Source organism: Centruroides vittatus, unplaced genomic scaffold, assembly GCF_030686945.1.
Source record: "Centruroides vittatus isolate TY-2023 unplaced genomic scaffold, ASM3068694v2 contig_854, whole genome shotgun sequence".
NCBI classification, from domain to species: domain Eukaryota; kingdom Metazoa; phylum Arthropoda; class Arachnida; order Scorpiones; family Buthidae; genus Centruroides; species Centruroides vittatus.
Genome location: NW_027122558.1, coordinates 2,812,259 through 2,837,068, shown reverse-complemented (window position 1 = coordinate 2,837,068; position 24,810 = coordinate 2,812,259). Strand labels below are relative to the sequence as shown.

Below are 24,810 nucleotides of genomic sequence, written 5' to 3'. Positions count from 1 at the left end.
ATATGGTAAGCAGAAGCAATATGTTCAATTCCCACTTTGAATCAATCATTTCTTCCAGAATATTCCAAATTAATTAATTTAATTTTAATTACTAAATTTAATACAAGATGGCAAGTTAATCTCCTATCTTTAGTTCAAATTAGATAATATCTGTATATTTAATTAGCCAAGTTATAGTCCAATAATGACCAGCTTTATCTTTTGATTATTAATAATTTCACTTATTAAAAAATATTTAACTGAAAAATTTATAAAAACAAAATTTTTGTATAAAATTTAAAGAATTAGTTGACTTATTTTTTACTAGGTGAACTTTCATTAGAAATATTCTAATAAATAAAATAAAAGTTTTATAAAATTCTCCTCCAATCTTACAGATTTCATAATTGAAATATCAAAAATTATTTCATTGAGTACTTTCTCATAATGTTTTTTCTCTTAAATTAATACTGACAAAAAAAATCAAATAAAAGGAAAATTACAAGAACATATAGAAATTTTGAAAGTGCATGAAGATGGTAGAATGAATAACAACATGGGTCTGAGGCTACATGAGGGGTGGAGTGACATCATATTACAGAACTTGAGAATGAGGCAAAACAGATGTTGGAGTGAAAAATCAAATCATTTTGTAAAGGAAATTGTAATAAAAGTGTTAATAGTGGAATTACCTCTCAGAATTTGGAAAAAGAAAGGAAAAAGAGAAACTTACAGTCCAGGATAAAATATAACTCATCGTTAAATTTATATGCTTGGTATTTTTGGTTTTAGTATATCGTAATGTATTAGTTTTATGTAAACAGTGCACTGTATATATACGGAAAACATTTAGTCTACTTATGGTGTGATGTCTTGATGGATATTAGTACTAAACTATATGAAGGTACTGTACAGTATGTAGGCTGATGACAGGTCTTTGTACCCGAAATGCATTCCTACTAAAAATTTGATTGTGGTTAATTAAAGGCTATTTTAGTATAATCTAGTCTATTTATTCCAGTCAGCCCCAGATGTGATAAGCCCTCCAATTTATTACAACCCTATTTATTAGGCTATCTAATTCAATCTAAATTAAAGTTTATGGGCTAGAAGCACTATTTAATATTATGAATTTCTTAGTTGCTGCACTTCATCAATTCCTGCTACAGAACTTGTACCATATAATAACAGATTTTGCTTCTAAGCTTGCAATTACTGCAGTTTCAGTTTAGACAACAGGTTATGCTTTCTTTTCCTTTCTTCACTTGTTTCAATTTTTTTGTTTTCTAATGCTTCTTTCCTCAACTGACTCGCATTATATACAGAAAGAATCAAAGATTTTGTAACAGAATAGGATTAATACCTCCATGATTGGTAAGAGTATCACACACATGTCTACTTGCTACTAGTGATGCCTCGTTCAGATTTTAGACATAGTAGTATTCCACTAGCTGCCTTATAAACTTGTCACAGAATGCATTGTGTGATTAAAATTCTGCATTTGTTCTATGATTACATACCTGCAATTTATTACATTGTATGCAAACTTTTGAAACAATGGAAATTTTGTCTTACTTAATTAATGCACCTCAATAACCTTTATAGAATAGTAACAACAAACATTTAATGAAAACTAATGTTTTCAATAAATGTTTGTTGTTACTATTCTATAAAGGTTATTTAGGTGCATTATACTTTCCAGTATTTCAGTAAGAAGTTGTCTTATCTGACTTAATTAGTTGAAAAAGGCCTGACATTCACAGGCATTTCCAAAAAGTTTGACCTTTGCCTGCTCGCCTGATTCACCTGACCAGCAGAAACCCTGTAAGCACAATCATGATTTAACTTTTCATAAATTTTGAGAAAAAAATTAAACAATAACAAATGTACTTCAGGTGTCTTAAAACAAACAAAAAATTTTTATTTTTATTTTAATTGTTCCCAACACATGTTGAAGCACATCAATGTACCATAAAATCTCCTAAGTGTGCCACAAGATGAATTGAAAAATTAGAACAACAAATTAAAAAAAAAACAAACATAGTGGAAATGCACAGTTGTAGTTCTACATTTGAAAAATTTGCACCAGTCAGCTAGTGTAAAGATATTAGAGACCTCCGATTGATCAGGGCCATTGAAAAGGGGGAAGAACTGGGGGTTTTTCCTATAGCCTGAAGAAAATTTGAGGCCTGTAGTGGTTATTACCCCTGTAAATTAATCTTTTTTTAACTAACAAAAACTACGATCTTTAAGAGTGCATTTTCTATATACTTCATTTGTTTAAAAAATGGCAAAAGGGGACCCACCAAGGAGCAAAACAGGCCCACATTACAAGTGCTCAATAGCCTGCGATTGATCTGTTGGCTAGTCTTCCAATATTTAATAATAAAGAATTCATGCAGCAACCTTTGCAAGATTTTAGTGTGTTGCAATTCTAAAATGGTCGAACACTACTGTTTTACAGTACACAAGAAAATAATCACGAGCAATTTCATATAAACTAATTGTTTGATACTTTAAGCCAAATTACATTATGTGGTTATGTAGACCACAAATACCCTGTACATTCCATACATACAAAATGTGAGCCTGTTTTTATCATTATATTTAAACATCTCAAAACCTGACGTTATTAATTAGAGTCAAATGATTGCCATAATATAATGGGCTATTTTTCTGTTACTATTAATAATTAAATTTTAAATAATTTGGTATCATAAGTAGGTGTTAGACACCATCTCTTATTAAATTTAATGATTATAATAAATTAATACTTTTTAAATAGTTTAGAATATTCTGGAAGAAAAGAATCAGCCCAGAGTGGGACTTAAACCTGCAACTCTTGCTTACCATGAAGATGCATTGCCAGTTACACTATTTAGACATCAAGTGATTCTTCACTTCCAGACATATTTAATTTTTGATATAAAATTCCATGGTTACTCAGGATGCCAACTGGGGATGTGAGTAACTGTGAATAGTTATATCAAAAATTAAATATGTCTGGATGCAAAGAATCACTCACTGTCTGGGTAGCATAACTGGCAATGCATCCTCATGGTAAGTGAGAGTTGAGGGTTAGAGTCCCACTCCAGACCAATTCTTTTCTTCCACAATATTCTAAATTATTGAATAAATATTAATTTATTATAATTATTAAATTTAATAAAAGACAGTGTCTAACGCCTACCTCTAATACCAAATTACTTAAAATTTAATTATTAATAGCAGCGGAAAAGTATCCCAATATATTACAGCAATCGTTTGGCTCTAATTTTTATCATTTATAATGACATTTCAAATATGTTTGAACATATTTGAAATGTCATTATAAATATCAAGGGCTAAATTAATGTGTGCCACAGACTGAATTTGGCCTGAACATCACAGCTGTAAAAATTCAATTTTGATAAAAGATTTCCAGTTAAAAAAGAAGAAACATTAAAAAATTTTTTTCAACAAACACTACTAGAATTTCTTTAACAAATCATATCTGTTAGATATTTTCTTTTGTTTTTTTGAAATAATAAGGTCAAATTATATTAATTATTCTTATATTAACATACATTTTCTTGGTTAAAGTTTACCTAGGGAACCCCAATGGCCGTGCTTCCGGTAATCTCGACGGCAGGTGATGTTAGAAATTCGGTGTAGGTGGCGCAATTTTTAAATAACGCTATCGTATGCAAATTTTTTGTTTTTCGTGACGGCTCGACTGCTGCGAGTGGTTTTTTTTCACCAGTTAAACATTTTTGAAGAAAAAATGCTACTTTCTGCTATTTTTAATAGTAAATAGGTAAGTTTTTATTCCGTCTACTTTTCGTGATGCAACGTGCCGGAATCAAGCCGAAATGGAAAGAACCGGAGTCCGTTCCAGCTGCTCCACAAAGCGACGAGTGTAAGAAGGGAAAAAAAGTAAGGCACATTTGTGTGGCGAAACTAAAAAACGTGTAAAAATGTCAAGTAAAAAGAGAAACATCAGCGATAGGGATCGCAAATCAAGGAAAGGCGAGAAAAAACGGAAAGGAAATGTATGACAGAGCGTCAAACACGTGAGTAACAGTTTATTTTGCAAGTTCAGCTAGCTATGAAATATAAAACAATCTTAAAACATTTATTTTTTATTAATGTAATTATTATTTTTTCAAAAAATTATACATACTAACTAATTTGCATAATTTTTTGAACGTAGTACGCGTGCGTAGTACAGCAAACAAAATGGCGACCGGAAGCGTGGCCATTGGGGTTTCCTAGGTAAACTTTAACCATTTTCTTTAAATATTACAAATATCAAACCAAAGAAATAATTATTTTCTTTCAAATCTTACTTCAGCAGAAGTTAAATCTATGTTTTCCTTTACAGCTTCACTAAGTCTTTTCTCTAGAGTTTGCATTTCTCTCTGTTGATCTTGAACCTGAGCTTGAAGGTCGGATTTTTCTTCAATTAGCGTATGCATCTGAGACTGTAAATATTTCATTCGCCTCCTCAATTCTTTATTTAAATGAGAAGATTTTTCCATCTGTTTTTCCATCTACATAAATATTTATTGAAATATTAAAAATAAAAACAAACATAATGATAACAAAATAATTTTAAAAAGAATATAAATTCTGTTCCAATAAATTTATTATCATAAAGTATAAGAGTAAGTAAGAGTAATTAGATTAAAAATATATATATTTACTCGCAATACTCACAAATATTAATTTGTAAGTAATTTGAATTCTGAGATTTATTTTAGGCATCTTTTAACTTACACAACATATTAAAAATTAAAAAAAAAAAAATCATATATATTCCTATAAATTTTCAAATTAGAAATTGTATCAAATAACTTACATTCTCAATTTCACTGGTTTGTTTACATAACTCTTTTTCTTGAGACTGAAGTTGTTCTCTTTGTTTGTTTATAACTTCCCTTAATCTCTGAAGTACTTTAATATCTGTTTCTGTAAGGCAATCTGAAATAATTGGTATTTAAAATAAAATAAATATTTTTTTATACATTGATAAAAAAGTCAAAAGTACTATCAATATAAAAACAGAATGAATAAAATGTATATGTAACATACACCTAACTATTAATTTAAAATGTCATATGAGTCAATATAACTAGTTGTATGACAGTGTATGATGTTTACTAATACATTTTTAGTTCAATCAGTTAGCATTTTAAAAAAAGCTAATAAACCAGGAAGTAACCCAATTTTTAAAACTTACGCATGAATTTTATTTATTACTCATATTAAAATAGCTTAAAATCTATTAAAAGTATATTAAATTAATTTTTTACAATTAAAAATTTGATTCTAAAATTACTTTAAAACTGATTTTGACAGAAACAAGATACAAATAAAACATATTGTCAAATTTTAAAAATATAATTGCTAATTGTCTTTATAAATAATCTGTCATACTATTTATGCATTATGCACAATATCTTAAATACATCAAAAAGTTATATAATCACCTATCATGTTTACATATATAATAAATACTTTTATAATATATATAAAAATGTTATCTATTTCAGAAAATATTTTGTTTATGTAGCAAATTACATAATATTGGTATCCACTAGATATTAGCTTTCATTTAATATTTCACACCATGCAAATTATAGCAACTCATTCAAATGATAGTCAAGATAACGATAATAAGCAAGAAGTCACGTTGCATAGTGCCAAAATTGCCACTTGGTGATATTTTTATTAAAGTGGTAATAAAAACCCTAATTCTAGTCCTCTTATTTCGACATTCAACATGAAATTGAATTACCAAGCACACTTCAAGAAAAACAGAAGAATGTCTAACTCTTGTGATTGGCAGCCCACATGCGCCATACATCTATCAACTGCATGATGTCATACAGCAAGTTTCAACAGAAAAGTAGGAAGTGATATTGAGAACTAAAGACAGTTTTCATGCAATGCCACCCAGCATTTTCAGGTTAGAGGAATTTTTTATCAATTGATAGAAAATTTGGGAAATTTTTGGAGTGATTTTTTTCACTTTGATCTTTTACAGTAGACTAGAAAAAATTTTTTGACATGACAGATTATGTGAAATACTGTTTAAACATTGTGATAAAATGTGTTATTCAGAATTATTCAAATATGATTCCTATTGGTAACAAGGAAACGGCCAGATGTTGGCTTCTCAGATTCGAATAAAACTTAGTAAGCACATAGCTCTAAACACAAACAGATCCATGTTCAAATAATAGGATTCACTTCTCAAGCATTTTTGAAAAATGGGTCTCTGAAAATTGAGTGTGTAGCTTATAAGTCTTTGAAAGGTTCAATTCTCATAATTGATATAGCCGAATGGATAAGATATAATGAATATAAGCATAGGAACTGCACAATATAAATTTAGATTTGAGCCTTCACACTTTCAGATTTTTGTTTTTTTTTAATGTGTAACAAAATTATTATTATTATTTTTCCATAACATTAGCATTATTATTACTATTGTTATTCCTCACATTTAAAGCTTATAAAAGAGATTTAAAAAAAAACGTGTCGTTTCTTATTTAATGAAAACAAAGTCTCTTGTATGTCATTAAATAAAATTTTTACTAATTTATATTAATTTTCAGATAGGGTTATATTGTTATATTTAAAGTGTAACAAACACAAGTGCATGAAAAAATTGTCAATAACATTAACAATTAAAAAAATGCTGCAACTACGCTACCCTATCTTCATATCATACTTGTCTTTTTTGTCTATCTGCAGTAACATCTGAAGCTTATTCACTTGTGTTGACATAGTATGTAATCAGGAGCAAAAATATCTGAAAATAAATATGAAGAAATCAAAATTTATTTAACGTCATACAAGAGTTTAATCTACAGAGACTTAACTCTTGTATAAACAGGAAACACTTTTTTAATCTCGTGTTATAAGTTTTAAATGTAAGAAGTAACAATAGTAATAATAATGCTAATGATATGGTAAAATAATAAAATAATTTTATTACATATTTAAAAAAAAAGTGTAAAGGCATGAACCTAAATTGCAAAGTTCCTACACCCAGCACCTTATCCACTCAGCTATCTGAATTATAAGAAGTGAATCTTCCAAAGAGTTATAAGCTACACCTTAATTTTTAGAGGCCAAACTTTTTGAAACACTTGAGAAGTGGATCCTAATATTTGGACAAGGAGCAGTTTGTGTTTAAGGTTACATGCTCACCCAAGTCTTGTTCAAATCAGAGACTGAATGTCTGTCCCACTCCTTCTAAGTGACAATGTAAATGTTTTGCTTTCCAGATACCAAATTGATAAAGCCATCAGCAGCTGTATTAATTAGTAAATAAAATCGTTGCCAATAAATAATTTAAAGTGGAAAAAAATTTTTTTAACTGGAAATGGTGGCAATATTTTTAAATTTTCCAGAGCAACTCCTGATAAGCATAAATTTTGTTGCAACATATACCGTATTTTACGGACTATAACACGCACTTTTTTCTTCGAAAAATTGCCTCCAAAATTCAGATGCGTCTTATACTCCGTAGCGTCTTATAGGTATTTTTAAAAAAAAAATTGCTTAAAAATTAAGGTGCGTCTTATAGTCTGTAGCGTCTTATAGTCCGTAAAATATGGTAACATTCATCAATATGAATAATGTAGGATTCAAAATACTTTCTACAAATACATAGTATGTAAATTTATTGAAGGATTATCACACAATTGAAACCATTATCGCCTTATATGTCTCCTAAAATGCATTTCGGTCCCTGATGTTAAATGATCCTCATCAGTTAGGTAATCATATATTATATATTAATATAAGGCAAAAAATATTTCAAAATGTTACAAGACTCACACATTCATAAACCACATATCACTTCCTTCATAATTTAATAATAATACTTAGAATGGTTCATTTATTGGCATTAGTGTTGAATGTTATTTATTGATAAAATTAATACCATTCTCTGTCATCATTCAAAAACATTACATTCTACAAGAAACAGAAATCCAGTAGCAATTTTATAAATCCTAGTAGAGCATTACTTAAAACACATGCAACTTATCCATACTTTCAAATAACAAAAAGGTATATATATAACTATTAAATAATTATATACCTTTTTGTTATTGTTACCACATTACTTCGAATATAAGTCATCCTCAAATTTAAGCCACAGCAGGAGTTAAAAATTGGAAAATTAGAAAAACTAATAAAAAATAAAAATGATTTTATATATATGATTTGCATCAAATGCAGAGTTTCTTCCTTTTTTTAGGTACTGAGAATGATTTTCTGTCTTTTTTACATTGAAATAACTTTTCCTCCATAGCTCTCCAACCAGGCACATTGTTTTTGTCAATCATAAATCTTTTACTGGCTGCACAATTTCCAATTTCTTCGGCACAAACAATATAACTTTTCTTCTGAATTCAGCATCATATGTAAACTGTTTTCCCATTATTAGTGAGTATTGGTAATAAAAAAATTTAAAAATTCTAGTCTACACAGCTGCTATCAAACAACAACTGGATTAAATCAGTAAAAGTGCAAACAAGGAACCACCGAATGAACTTCTATCAATGATCATAATACTAAGTTACTATATACATGTGCAGAGCATAAAGCAAAGACCCGACTGTTGTGGTGGGAGATTGGCAGAAATAAGAAGTTAAAATATTCACTTTAAATTTAAGTCACACCCTAATTTTACATCTTAAAAATTGGAATAAAAAGTGCAGTTAAGTTTGAAGTAATAAGGTATTAATTTAAAAAAAAACCCCCTATTTTGTTCTGTATCTCAAAAAACTGCTTATTTTAAAGGTCATCCAAGGTCACCAAAAATTGTATCCATCTGCTCTATAAACTTGGTTATTAGTTCCATCTTCCTATCTCTAACAGTTTGAGAAAAACTACTGAATGCCATCAGTGAATCATCCTGTATAAAAAGGCAACTAAATACATTTATATATTGCTTATTAAAAAAATATCATATTTTAAAACCTAACATACAATAAATATTTTCAAAATGATTTAGAAAGCTAAGATTTACAATTGGGATATAAGTAACATGAGTGTTACTATGATTTTACGATTTTTACAGAGCACATTTCTCTTTATATCGGCATATCATCTAAAAAATTTACATATTCCACATTTTCTGGTGATTTCATCCATTACATCTACTGATGTGGAAGAAGCTGTATTTGAATCTCCTTGCAGAATTCTTTTTACAATGTAATGTGACTCTTCAGTCCTTGGCATGAGTGTTCTTGATAATATATGATGAGTAATTTACCAAAATAATAATCTTTTGGTTATTTTGTTGATATGCCAATTCGGTTCTACTTTGATCCACAAAATAAGAGCATTGTAAACAGAAATATCAAGCATACTACAGAAAAGTATCACTAGCCAATAGTTTTTTCTTGTATGGCTATATGCACTTACAGCTTGATCTTGTCTGAATCCCTTTATTTGCATTGTACTCAAGAAAATATTTTTACTTTTTATAGAATATAATTTACAAATATTTTTTTAAAAAATACTGAATTATTCATTTCTTTGTCATTTGTTGTGGAAGTTCTGGTTTGTTTTTTCATATAGTTCCTAACATTGTTTCTAAAAAATAAAGTGGCAATCAGTTCAAATTATAAGATGTAAAAAATTATTGCACATTATGTTATGTCTGAGTCACTGCTAAGACTATATACCATACTAGCATCTCCCGCTCTTACATATAGAGCTTTGAAAATTTGAAGTAATTGTTCATTAATTATTTTTGGGTGATAAATGTGTAGTATTGCAATAAAGTATTGCAAAATATAAAATCATAATACTTCTGAATAAGTTATATTTCAAGTTTTGTCACCTGTTGGTATCAAAATTATTTGATTGTTATGAATTCCAGTTCTGGAAAGCCCTACATACAATTGGCCATGGGAGAAACTCTCCTTATGAAGATCCACTCCAGTGTGTTGGAATGTTTGGCCTTGCAATTTGTTAACTGTAATAGCAAAAGAAACTTTAATTGGAAATTGTAAACGCTTAAATTGTAATGGTAGATTGGTAGGAATCATTGGGATTCTAGGAATAAATGCAATTTCCCTAGTTGCTGGTCCAGTGAGAATTTTAGCTTCAATGATATTGTCACGCATAGCCGTAATTTGTAGCCTGGTACCATTACAGAGATTGGGAAGTTGAACACTATGTAACAACATAATTGGAGTACCAATTTTTAATTTTAATTTGTGGTGGGAATCCAGATGGACTGAAACCATTAAGAAACTCTTGTGGATAATGTCCAGGAGTTTCATCATACCATTTTTTGGCAAAACAATGATCACATATATTTGATCATTTTACCTATTCAAACCTCTTCCATATCCAAATAGTAATTTTCGAGATGAAAATCAAAAGCTGATTTGAAACCTAAAAAATTCCTTGCAATATGCATTCGATTTTCAGCTGAACAAATTCGTTGCTCTTTCAGTCTTTGAGACCATTCTGCTGTAGATTCACGTTGTCTACAATTATGATCAAAAATATTCACTTGAGATAAATCCAATAACTACCTGTATTTCGAATATTTTGTACAATTACCTGCAGAAATTAACACGTAATGATTCAAACACCCGCCATAAGTACACATACTGCCATCTAGCATGATGACATCACTTTTTTAATTCCTCGAAGATTTTGCTAATTAACTAATTATAATTTAATGTCATTCTTCAAATAGTAAACTTCAATATAATAGACTTTTCTTATAGACAGAAAGTACTAATTCTCGTGTCGCCATCTAGTGAAGAGAAAGACGAATAGACAGATAAAAATCCGTTGAAGTTTTATTTAATTAATAATAAATCTGAAAGTTTGATTAGTGGTAAGCATTCCGGGGATCATAAAGATGCCACATTTAAAATTTGATAACGATTGGTTCAATAGTTTACACAATTAGTGGTCACAAACGAAAAATACATTGTCTCTTTATATAGCAGTATAGATGCATACCTTGATTTTGCTTACCTGCTGCTACAAGCACTTTAGCTGCATAAACTTGTGCTTTCAAAACATTTGAAGTTTCTCTATTACAGTGTCCATACTTTTATCTCACATTTTGCTGATTTGCTGGGAATATACTTCATGAAAGGATAACAACCACTAAAACAATTAACCGTTCATCAATAGTAGCATTTGGTGTAAGATTATACAACTTCAGGCAAATTTCTACCCATTTTTCCCAAATAGCTCAGACAGAAGCAAGTTTATCAGTTCATCACCTTTCCACTCCTGCAGCTTTATCATGAAAGTGAATAATACACAGAACTGTACAGAAACTTTCAAGTGACATTGTTTCTCTAAATATATTTTGATCATTCTATAAGCTTTTCATAGATTTATTGTGTAAACAATAAACTTTCTCTAGCAGCAGAAGACCAACATATGCTGGAAAAACAGTACTATCTAGATTTTTTCCACTTTGACTAAAATACATTTGTTATTCAATATTGGTCATTTCTATTTTCAAAAGACTGAGAAAATATGGCTTTAAATAAAGATTTTACATCACTGATTCTGCTGTCGACATAGCTTGTAACTCCGTGAGTATTTCAGTTGATATTGCTGTTGGGCCAGCTCTCATTTCCATTTTATTTTATGCTCTTTTGACAAAATATTTTAGACATTTTGATCAGATCCCATGGCATACATCATCAGAATTTTCATTTACAGAAGCTTCACTTGTATGATTTTCATACTCAAAAACTTCCTCATCAGTATCAGAAATTTCTGCAAGCATTTGGAATTCCATATCACTTGTAGTGTATGCTGAGTTAGGATAAAATAGTAATAAAAATTAAAGTAGTATAGGAATATGTCACAATTTTATTTTTATCGTTTGCATCTAATAATAATTATTATCATTATACTTTTCACACTAACAATAAGTGTAGATTTAAATAAAAGAATTAATTGGATTAAGAGGACCAATCCTGAGCCTCCCATTGTAACAAGAATCCTCAATCAAACATATTTACTATAATTTAAAAAAAAAAATTAAGTTAAAAACAAAGTAAATAACTTAATATATAAAATTCTTAAATAAATATATTAATTAAAAAATGACATTTAAAAAAACAAAGTTCTTTATCAATTATGAAAATTTACAATTGATAGAAAAAACCTTTTGAATAAAGATGACAACTAAATAGTTGCAATTTATGCATTTTTTTTTACTGTTTAAAAATAAAAATATATTTACTTACTATGGCATTTTTCTGGAAAAAAGCTCTCTTTCTCTTCAAGGGAATTACTAAGTCTGCAATTTTCTTCTTGTAGTCTTGAAACTAATTCACTTAATTGATTTGTTTCCTTCCTCCAATTATCTTCAATTAATTCTAATTCCTATAAATAGAAAAATAAATTATGGCTGATACATTTAAAATTTAAATGACTAATTTGCCAATATCAGTTTCTCAATTTCGTTTTCATTAATTTGATAACAAAAATACAAATTTTAATTTTTCACATATTAAAAGAAAAACTATAAAACTGAACATTCTTTATAATTTTTTTAATAATGAAAATTTCATAAATAAATCTAACTGGTTTCTTAAAAACAAAAAAATAAATAAATAAAAAGAAATAACAGAATAATGATGACAGAAATACTACCTACTAATCAGAATTACTAAATGCAAAAAATTATACAAAAAAATTGCATTAATTTATCATTCTTTCAGCCCACTACTGATGCAATTTTTTTACTACAGATACAGTAACGTAGAAACAACTTATAGTGATTCATAACCATCAGTCAGCCAAAATTATCAGAACAACATGCCCCAAAACATAAATAAATTACAGAATTTTTGCTTATTGTACTCAAAAATTTATTTATAATTATCACAACATTACTAATAATAAGTTTAAATTTGCTGATATGGTTAATAACAGCAAACTGACAAAACAAAAATTGATTGTAAGCTGTTATTCCAATAAAAATTCTAGCACAACAGTCAATCATTTTAAATTAAATCAATCAATCATATAAGATGTTTATTCTTAATAAACGATAAGTAACGCAACTGTCTATCGGCATTAGAGAGAAATATGCTTAATTCACAAGTACTTTTGACAGTATATAATGTAACTAAAACAGTCTTTGGATTTACAGAGTTTGAAAGGTAATCACCTTATTTCTGGTACAATATATTTTACTACATTTATAGACTAGATTTGCTGTTGTTGAAGAATGTTGATGATTATCATTGTGATCATCATGTTTAATTTGTGCAGAAAGTATGTAAATAAAACAAAATGGAAATTATAAAATGGCAATTTTCAAAGGATTCCAGATAAGGAACAGTTATTCTTATTTCTAACTGTTTAATTAATTAAAGTATAATACTATACTATACATCTTAGCATAATAGAAAAGAGAAATAAGAAATGGAAAGATTTATCCCAAAGATAAATTTGAAGTATGGAATGCTAAAAATAAATTGCAAAAAAATGTGTCAATGCTATTCTGCACCACAGTTAAAAATTTCACAACCAATTTTGTGCAGAATTTTAAAGACAGTAAATAATGAAATGTTAGCCAACAAAACAATAAAATTCACAAGAAAAAAAAAATCAGACTGGAAAAAATAGTGAAGTTGAATTAGCATTGAAGTTTTGGCTTAGTAATATTCACAAAAATATGCACCTGTTCACTAATATGTCATAAAATAGAAGAATTATATAAAAACATGGAAAAGAGAATTTATTGTAACCAATAAGTGGTTCAACCACCAGAGAAAAAGAGAACATTGTGTACAGATGAGAAAAGTTCTGATTCTGCATCAGCTAAATTGTGACTAGAGATAGAATAGCCAAAAGTTCTTTATACTGAATATTCACAGAGGGATATCTACAATGTAAACAAACCAGCACTTTATTTTGTGCAATTCCCAAGCATACTTATGTTTAAACGTAAAAAGAATTAAAGAACTTAAATCACCGAAAAAACATAATACAGTTCTTTGCTGTGCTAATGTGTAAGGCCAAAAACAAAGACTTGAACATGAAAGATTATTTTCAACAACACAAAAATAGTCTAAATTCAACAAATGTTTAAGTGCAAAAACCTTTGCAAATACTTCATCATGACGAATAGTGTGTCAAGTTTCAAAAACATTAACATGAGCATTTTATTAATGAAATATTGCAAAAATTAGTCAGAAAATACTAATAATTACTTGAATAGGTCATTCAACATTATAATTAATAAACTTTAAAAAAGTTAATAATTAAATTTATTTTTTTAACGTTTTTATCTGATTCAATAAAACTAGAATTTCCACTGATTGTGGTCTAATTACTTTCAGTGCAAAATATTATCTCACTAGATTATTGTTATCAGTACAGTATAATCCCAAAGTGATTAACACAAGCAGCATGTACTGTAATTACACACACACAATATAATATACAGTGTGTGTATTATATATATATCCAGATAAATAAATGTACAAGCATAGAACCAAAAACAATATTTTAATCAGAATTTTTTCTTAGTACTTTAAATAAAAAAAGAAAACACACTTTCTTTTCAATTAAACCTTTTTATATATTGTCATTTAACATTAATTAATATCAATAAATCTAATCAGTTAGTAAATATATAAAAAATGTAAAAAATAAATATTTAACTTTTTGGTGATAGCAATATTTAAAATTTATCACAGTTAAATTAATAAATAATAAATTTAAATAAAAATTTCAAAAAGGTTGTAATAATTTTGTATTATTTAAGTGTTTTATATCTGGTTTCCAAATTACGATATTTTACACACCATAAATTCTTGAACAGAGCTAAAAAAAATAAAACAGATAGCAATTATTTATGCTTGCAATGGTGTTTTGCATCCCTGTCATTGTCAAAAGACACAAGAGACAAAACAGGATTGCATTTGTTATTCTAAATGAGAGTTAAACTGAAAGAGAATGTAAATATCACAGCAACACATCAATTAGTCTGGCATTGTGTTTATCATCTATTTTTATTTTCTACAGCAATAGCAATGTTTGACAATACCAATAAAAATAAAGTTTAAATAAGAATTAATTTAAACAATGCATTTTTTGTCTTTTATTGTTACTTTCAGCATATTCAGTTATATTCCACTTTATAATAAATAACAATCTCCAAAAACTTGTATGCTAGAACTATTAAGAAAAAGCTTAGTATAATTTGAACACAACTATTCTAATGATTTAACATCTGATGGATCAATCTACATGGTGACAATGGATTTATGGAAGTTCATTTAAACACACAGGTTAAATTTGAAAATATCAAAAAATAAATAAATAAAATTTCAATTACTTGTTCAGTTTATTATATCCAACACAGAATCAACAAAGTGGGTGAAACTATTTTCTAAGAATAAGTTGTTTGTTTGTAAATTTGAAAGTTGTAAGTTGATTTTTTGCATAACTGGCCTTAATTTACAACTCTGATTGTAACCTTTCCTTTAACTTTGACAATTAAAATTTATCCATTTCTCAACTTAAAAAGAATCAGGTCAAGGTCATGGAGAAAGTAAGCAATAGGTTTGCTTCATCAATTTAGTGAACAGAGACATTGAAATTATCATTTTCGAGCTTCAAACTTCTGAAAGTTTGATAATACTAGGAACTTATTTTTACAATTTTATCAGTCAAATATTCATGCAACGGTTTCATTTTCCCTGAAAATACATGGATACATATGTACAAATAATCACAAATAACTATTAGGATAGGATAGACATGTATTTATTAAAAAATAAATAATTTAAATGAAGGAAAAAAAAAACATTATCACAAGCATGAAATTTTAACAAGACCAATATTCCTAGAATAATGAATTTAAAAAACAATCATTGTAGATTATTTCATACAAAGTATCATTATCTACAGAAGGGTATAAATATTCCACAAATGCTGTACTTTGGAGCTACTAGAATTTGACATGTATAGTAATATAGCATTATCAGCATGATACTAATCATAGTTTAAATTAATGCTTGTAATATATAACTTTTTTATAAACATGATAAATGTCTATAGCTATTGTATATAATTTCTTTGTATATTTGTTTTAAACAACTAATAGTACAGTAATATATAAACAATTAAAACAAATTTATTCTTCTTATATAAGATCCTTAAAGAATAAAATGTAGAAAAATGATATTAATTTATTGTAAGAAATATTATAATTTGTTCATAAAGCAGAACCAACAATAAATGATGATAAAACCATGATTACAGTATGCATGTTCATTACTTTACATTGTTAATTCATTTAATTTTATTTTAGTTTAATTTATTATTTATAGGCTACATCTAATATTTAAATTTCAAAATTTCATATTTCTTTCTTTTATATTTCACATATTTAAACAAATGTTTCTGTTTTGATGGTACAGTATTTAATCTAATATAAATACCGACGAAATTATTTTACTGTATAATAAATTAGCAATATTTTTAAAATGAATTATTTGATACATTCTGAAAATCAAAATATCTATAACTGATTCTTCAATCTTTATAAAAAAGTTATATTATCCTATTTAAAATACACTAAAACAGTCTTTTTATATTAGGTATAAAGGAAAATTTTAAAAAATATCAAGTATCTTTATCATTTTGATATTAAAAAAATATTCAACGCCAGAATTATATAAAACTATCTCTAGTATTTATCTGATTATAATCCATGTTTTCTTTTCATTCCTCTTAGCTGGATCAAGCCATACAACAAATTTGGATTTTAACTTCCAAGGAATATTCATTTATATGTAAACAAACATTTTTCCAACATTTGGACTATCCTTTCTCATGTATTTAAATTCTAGGTTTTGTAAAGTGCTGTGTTTTAAAATATAAATTGTGATCTTTGGATAACGTTGTAAGATTGAAAAAAATGCTTATTTTTAATTGAATATTTTCAAAAAATTAAACAATAGATCTTTGATAGAAAAGATTGATTGATTTAAAAATTAAACTACAGTAAAAACTTTATGTGGCAAGAAATTGTATATCCCAAAGATGACCAAATAAGCGAGGTTTTACTGTACATTAATTATATATTTTAATTATTCCAATCTCAATATTTAAAAATACTTAAAATAAGGTATTTGACAAATAACTGATTTCTGATATACAGTAGACCCCCTATAACACAAATTCATATAAGACGGATTCGTATAACACGGCAGAAAAACTGCGATCATGTTCGTATAACACGCTAAAAGAGGCTCATATAACATGGTAAAAGAATGAGACAGATTGTCATGGCCGACTCGTGTCTCAACAGGATTGGTTGAATCTAGACCAACAGTGGACATTGCACAAACTGTTGAGTTTAAACAAGCAGTGGACTTACTAAAAAACAATTATTATTCAATGGCCATAAAAATTATATTTCTATTAATGATGTCTCCAAAGTTCAGCAAATTTTTCACAGAAAGAATAACTTATCAGGAAATGTCATCCGATCCATCCATCCGATGAGCCATTCCACGACAAAAAAAAGCTTAAGCAATGGCGTCTTCGAACGGTGCCCACTTGGTAAGTATTCCTACAATTTTTTGTTTATAGCATAGTTTATATGGATTATTCCCAAAAAATTATGTGTGTTTTGGAAATGTTCGAGTCAAATTAGTTTAGAATCGATTAATTTTATGGAAGAAAGCCTTTCAAACAGCCATACCCCCTAAACTGCACAAGTGCCAGGCTGTGAACGGCTCATGTATTTGTAAAATCTAAGTGACTCATACAACACAGAATTCATATAACATGGAACGTATCTACCATGTTATAGGGAGGTCTACTGTACTGTACAAGAAACTTATATAAGTTGCAATTATTGTAAATGGTAATAAAATTTATTAACAATAATTTTAAAGTCTCAAGGATTAATTTACTTTCAAATAATAATAATCATACAAATAATTTTGGGTCAGTTTAATTTTGGATCATGTAAAATATGCAAATTGCAAAAAATTTCCAAATTTCCACCAAGGGTCTGCATATGTGTATAAATACAACAGCTAATTACTTGAGTGATGTTTTAGAAAATTTTTTTAATACTGTGTCTTTGACATTGGATCCTCAAAGAAAAGGTCAGTGTCAAGTGTATAGTGTATTTCTGTTTATCAACATATCATTGGTTTTTAAGGAAAAACTTTGTATCTTCATGTTGTGAAACATTTGTATCTGGTTGGAATGTTAAAAAAGGATTAAAACTTTAAACTGTCCCAAAATTATTTGTATGGTCATTATTATTTGAAAGAAAATTTATTAAAACAATTTAAATTCAACACTAGATGTTTGCTATTCTTTGAAACAGCTTAGCTTGTATTCAGTAATGACACTTGCACAGAGTTTTCATAACAGTATATATATGTATATATATTTCGTCGATAAATCTCAAATGTTATCTTTATGTAGTACTATGATATGTGAGTGTTTTTCTTCATTTCTAACAGTTCAAATTTTCCAAAATTCCAGTTTATCTGGCATTTTGTTTTTCCAAATTTAATCTAGTTTCAATCAGTTTTAATCTAGTTGATAAACAAGTTTCTACTATATATATCTAACAGACAACTTTTTTTTACTACTGGTGAAGTGCTCATGTAACAGAGCTATTATTACAGATTTATTAATAGTACAGTAGCAGTTTAAAAACAACAATAATAAAAATAATAATATGTGAAATAATTACATATATATAAAATAGTAAAATGATCACATTTAGTATCTGTTATATACAATATTTCATTATCATTGGGCTGCAATTTGAAAAAATTGTAGACCTATAAATTCCCACTGTTGTCCGTCCGTCTTTTCTTAAACTCAAGAATGGAGTTAGATAGACAAAAGACAAGACTAGATATGGAAATCATAGGAACAAGAGGCTCCAATTAACTATATACAAACTTTCGATGCAAACCAGAAGTCACATTATTTCAATTCAAAACCTTTCCACTGAAAGCAGTTAATAGATGACCAGCACTACTCCATTGATAATGGAGAAAGTATGATATGCAGGGGTAAGACACTACTAATTTGAGATGGAGTGTATATATTTTAAATTAAATAAATTAAAAATTGCAGCCTGGCATGACAATGTCACAATAAATAACTGCTCATTAAAGCTGAATTATTTTTGTTATTCAGCAGCTAACCAATCAAAATTAAAAAAAAAAATCTTGAAATCTACACAAATATTTTTCAATAAAAGTAATTTATAAATATTTTTAAAATATAAGTGCAATAAATGTAAAATAAATTATTCCCTAACAATACAGTAGAGTCCTGTACAACGCGCAAATAAAGCAAGCAACAACTCTCGAATTTTGTCGATCAGAGGTATACGTTTTTTTTCAACTTACAGGCCAAGGTTTAAACTTTCATAAATCATGTGATAATGCAGGTTTTGATAACGCGATTTCCTATAATGTGTAACAAATCCCCCACATTGTATGGGACTCTACTGTATGTACAGTTAATTTTATTTTTTTATTCATATTTACAATAAAGCAAATACAGTTAAATTGATTTCATTAATACATTTAAATATTCAAGTATCTTGTGATGTAAAAATTCATTCACAAATTTAAACTCTAAAATCCACAATTATATCAAAGGAAAATCACTAAAAGTGTAATTGCCTTTAATATTTTTATTTACAGAGTGAATTAATTTATACACAAGTCTAGATCATTTTAAGTTCTCGCATCATTTTTACATCATTATAGATGTAAAATATAGCTTTTTCTTCATTTTGGGTGTATCTATTCAGCATCAAGAAATCCAACATCTGTAAATTTGTCATTAAAGTTTGTACTATGACCTTACATCTGTACGGATTACTTTTTATAAGACGTAATTCCTGAAAATCGACTGTCAAACTCGATAGTCATATTATAGTGTTATCTACATACTCTTTGGTGACTTAAATGTATACACAAATTATAAAATAATAAAGACTCAAATAACTACATTTGTATGAAATTATTTATTTATAATTTTCCCACAGCTCTATAATAATCCAATGAATCTAAAATTTTTTAATTACTTAAAAGAAAACTGTTTTGTTGTAGGAGTGTTTTTCCATGATACATTTAATCTAAAACTACACACAGACTATATTAAAATTATGATCTTCTGTACTTGAAGATAAATAAAAAATATTAGTAAAATAAATAATTATGTATTTGCAAGCAGTATGTGATTGGGCTGCTTTTTTCAAATTGCAGACCTACAGCTTCCCACTGTCATCTGTCTGTGAATAGTTAATCATGAAAATGGAATTATATAAATGAAAATCAAAACCCAGATATTGAATAGCCCACAATTAACTATATACAAACTTCTGGTCTGGAGTGGAAGTCACATGATTTTTTAAATTAAAATACAATTAAAAATTACAGCCCAGCATTGTGACAATATCACGATAAGCAATTGCTCGTTACTTTTTAATAATTTTAAACCAGTTTTGCCAAAATTTGTTAGCCTAAACGATCATTAAAACCTGAAATTTAATGTCTATCAAAAACTACTTTAGTCTGGACTATGTCAAATGTATTCACGCTCCCAATGACATCTACAAAAATCAATTATAAAACTTCTTTGTTGACCTAATAAAACCTGCTATTATTAAGCTACCTACAGGTAGCTAAATAAAGAAAGTCTGTTTTCTTTAAGAACTTTTCCTCAATTCTTGCGTAAAAGCTTAAAACCAGTATAATTCTCCTATTAATAATTAATGTCCACATTGACCAAAAAAAAAAATAATAATAATAAGAAACTAAAGGACAGTAAGGCAATAATAATTATCCAATATAATCAAACTTTTTCTGCCCCAGTCCTACTTGCAAACAATTCAGTGAACCTCACATTGAACTGTTACAAAATCGTAACAATGTTAAAGTTTCTTATCCACTCCCTATACAAACTGATTGGAAAATTTTCAGAAATTTTGGAACATATCTCCAGAACAGAACCTCAGATCTGAAAACAAAGCTTGTTGCAAATCTGCAGACCTAACTCTATTGATACCCAAATCATTCAAATTTACCAAGAAATCTATGAAGAGTTTTGTTCCTTAACTCTTCTTAGCAATATACAATATAATTTATATTAGATAAGTAACTTGTAAACAAATGTTACAATTTTAACTTGATTAAATTATTATCCTTATTCACTTCAATACAGAGCACATTTCTACAATATGTTTGCGTGCAAAAATTAGCTATCACGATCATAACAATTCTTGGTTAAAATTGTTTTTTAAAATTCACAAATAATTAGTAATTTAGTAACTGGGCTGCAATTCGAAAAAATTGTAGATCTATAAATTCCCGTTGTCATCCGTCCATCTTTTCTTAATCTCGAGAATGGTATTACATAAATGAAATCATAGACAAGATACGGAAGAATTAAGGGCAAGAGGTCCGATTAACTATTTACGAACGTACGATGCAAACAGGAAGTCACGTTAATTCAATTCGAAAATTTTCCCCCGAAAGTAGTTAGATAGACGACCGGCACGACTCGATTGCTAACGGAAAAGTACGATATATAGATGCAAGACGCTACAAGACTAATTTGAGGTGGAGAGCATACATTTTTAAGTTAAATAAATCAAAAACACGATTAAAAATTGCAATCCGGCATCGTGACAACGTCACAACAAATAATTGCTCATTTCATTTTTCAAAAAATATAATTTACCAAAGAAAAACATTTTATCAAAACTAATATTTAATAATTAAAAATTTATTATTACCTTAATAGTAGTAGTAATAAAGTGTAATTAATTAAACCAAAAACTGCATAACTTAATTCAGTAGCGTCAACAATATTTAAGTTTTATTTCGAATGCTAAAGTCAGATAAATCATAATTTTTAATATTTTAAAATCAATTTATAATTAGCATCTCTAATTTTGTGTGTGCATTTTGCAAAAATCCAGAGACATATAGAAGTACATGCTGATCTCCAGAAAACCAGACTAATTTAGCAAGCCTTTCAAACAGACTACATTCATAGCCTGGAGTCTTGGGAAATTTATAAAGCCAACTTGAAAGGAAACCGTATTAACTTTAAAGACTGCGAGACAATGGTGCATGCATTAAGTACCGCATGCCGTACGAGAAATTCAAACAAAGTCAATCAACCACACAAATTTGATACATTCAAAGTTTAAAGTCGAGCACCATCGTTCTAATGTTCCAATTTTTGGAAGTCAGTTTAGTTAAACACCCGAGGCAGCCTCGGCGAAGGCCAAAAATGTTCGGAAACTATGTTAAAGTTCAATTGCTGGTTAAAAACGTTTTGTTTGCGATTGTTTATTTACTCACCCCAATAAGTTTGAGAAGAAGATTGTTATTAGACATATAGAATAAAGTGTTCAGTAAATTTAACACTTCAGTCTAATTGAGTTAAGGTATTTACAAAGAGGTAAGCGAACATAGTGGCTCGTCTGTGAAACAGTGGGAATGCACGTTCTAACCTAACCTAACCTATTCTAATAAATTACCCCTATTCTAATAATTTGCTTGGCAATAATTATGGTAATTTAGAATAGGTTAGGTTAGAACGTGCATCCCCACTGTTTCAGAGACAAGCCGTCATGTTCTCTACCATAGGTAACATTAACCTACAAAGAATATTTATTTCATGTATTTTAGATAAAATGAAGGTTTGAAAGCGATATTTTTCTTTTCGTGAAATATGAAATTATAGACTAGAATTCTCTAATCTATAATTTCATATTTGCATGTGAATTATGTGAATTAATGTCCATCAATTTAAACATTTAAATTGTTATTTTGTTTTTCGAGTCCAAACTCCCAAGACTATTTTTAAAGTACAGAAATGTCTCATATTCAATTTCCTACAAAACTGGACTGTGTTTGAAAGTACACTGTGAATTCATAGAAAGTAAAGTATAGAATTGTTGTAGATTTATGCAATTTAAGAAACGAATAAAATCTGGAATAAAGCAAATAATTTCTTTCGTGTCATTAATTAAATGAACACTTGCAGAAGATAAATACAACAGACATAGACTTTTTCCCGGAAGAGTGGCATTTTATATCTAAACGAATTGCAATAACATATTTCTGATCAGGAACTGTCACCATTAAACATTTTTTTTTCCATATATTATTTGGTATTTAAATGAAACTGGTAGGACCTACCTGATCAAATTTATGCCTGAATTCGGCTTTTTCCAGTTTTTCGTATTCTAATTGTGCAACCGTCGTCCTTAAGTCATTTAAATCGCTTTCTAACTTCTCTTTAACTAAAGTACTCGTCTCCAAATGTTCCAGCGCATAAATGACTTTTGTCATTAAATTTGTAACTAAATCGACTCCGTAACCGTCGATAATAACTTCGAATTCCTTCCCGATATCCGCCGCCAAGTCGTAAACGTCTTCGACGTTAAAATCTATAGTTTTTTCCATAATTTAATCGTAATCGTTCTTCGCTGCCTTAACTTCGTCCGGAAGACATGTTGTTTGCTTACGGGTTAGTGACGTCATCGGTCCGACGTCCAATCATCGCTTCCCGTACACGCAATTATTTCGTAGCGGCCGATGAATCATCGCTGTTAAATCCTGCGAATAATTTCTAAATTTAATGAAAAATTTCATTGTTAGTGGAATTTATAACTTTTATAAATAAAAAATAGCGTAATAATAAAATATTTTAAAATTTAACAAAAAACGTATTCGATTTACTCAATAATTTCTAACGGTTCGACGTTTATGTAAACCGTTCGATAATTGGTCAAAGTTGTGATTTAATTAATTAATCATATTTATTTAACGTATAAATCAATAATAATTAACGAATGACGATTACATTATTTTAACTTTAGTATTCGTCACGGAATTTTACGTAAGAGGAAATTAATTTATAACGTCTCGGCAGGAAACGCGAAATCCCGCAGTTCACCATGGAGAAGACTCAAAATGGCGGATAGTTTCCATTTCAGAAATCAATCATTTTTAATTTTTAAAAAATTAAAGAAACGGCAAAATAAATTTATAATGAATGTATTGTATAATATATTAAAAATTTTATAAATTAATAACGAAATAAATATGGAAAATGGATTTGTTTATAGGCGCATTTGTTTAAGAAACGAAAAATAATTTACTGAAAAATTCAAATTAAACACTTCAAAAATAAAATATATAGCTTATATATATATAAGTTTTAGAGGTAAATATATCAAAGTAAATGCTACTTAATTAAAATATAAAACCTGTGTGAAGTTTCGTAACGCTTTTAGAGAAATGTTTCCGAAGAGTAATTGCGAAATTACAAAATTTTTAACAAAAAATAAATTAAATGGTTTTAAAAAATGTTTTAAATTTAAAATATAGACCATATTTCCGCATATTATCTGATTAATACGGTATTTTTAACAAAAAATAATAATAATTAAATTAATAAAGTATAACGTTATATGCAAGAATAATTCGCAATTGTATAAAGAGCCACCGAGAATTATTCCTTAATATTCTTTAAACGAAAAGCCTAATATATATTACTAATAATATTATAGATCTTGATATAAAAACGTAATTTGTAAGTCAATAGTTACTATGCTTTAGTGTTGGAAATACGAAAGATTGAGTAATTTCAATGCAATTCGTATGTGAATATTTTTATAATTGATACTTTTCGTGTTAATTAAGAAGTTTTCATTTTCTTTAATTCACTCGAAAATCATTCCATTCTATCTATCATTTAAGAAGCTTACACACCCCACACACAACGTGATAAGAATTC

At 28.1% G+C, this 24,810-nt stretch overlaps 1 protein-coding gene across 2 annotated transcripts in view; it reads right to left on the bottom strand.

Moving 5' to 3' along the window:
• The window catches only part of LOC136982606 (RILP-like protein homolog), a 37,409-nt gene that overhangs the window by 7,389 nt on the left and 5,210 nt on the right, over positions 1-24,810 (bottom strand). For both annotated transcript variants that reach the window (XM_067279146.1, XM_067279145.1), the window contains exons 2-5: positions 23,208-23,640; positions 12,225-12,363; positions 4,820-4,941; positions 4,308-4,511 (exon numbers count right to left, since the gene is read on the bottom strand). In XM_067279146.1, coding sequence (XP_067135247.1) covers positions 4,308-4,511; positions 4,820-4,941; positions 12,225-12,363; positions 23,208-23,474 — 732 coding nt within the window. In that variant the 5' untranslated portion in view covers positions 23,475-23,640. The remainder of the gene's footprint in view (positions 1-4,307; positions 4,512-4,819; positions 4,942-12,224; positions 12,364-23,207; positions 23,641-24,810) is intronic.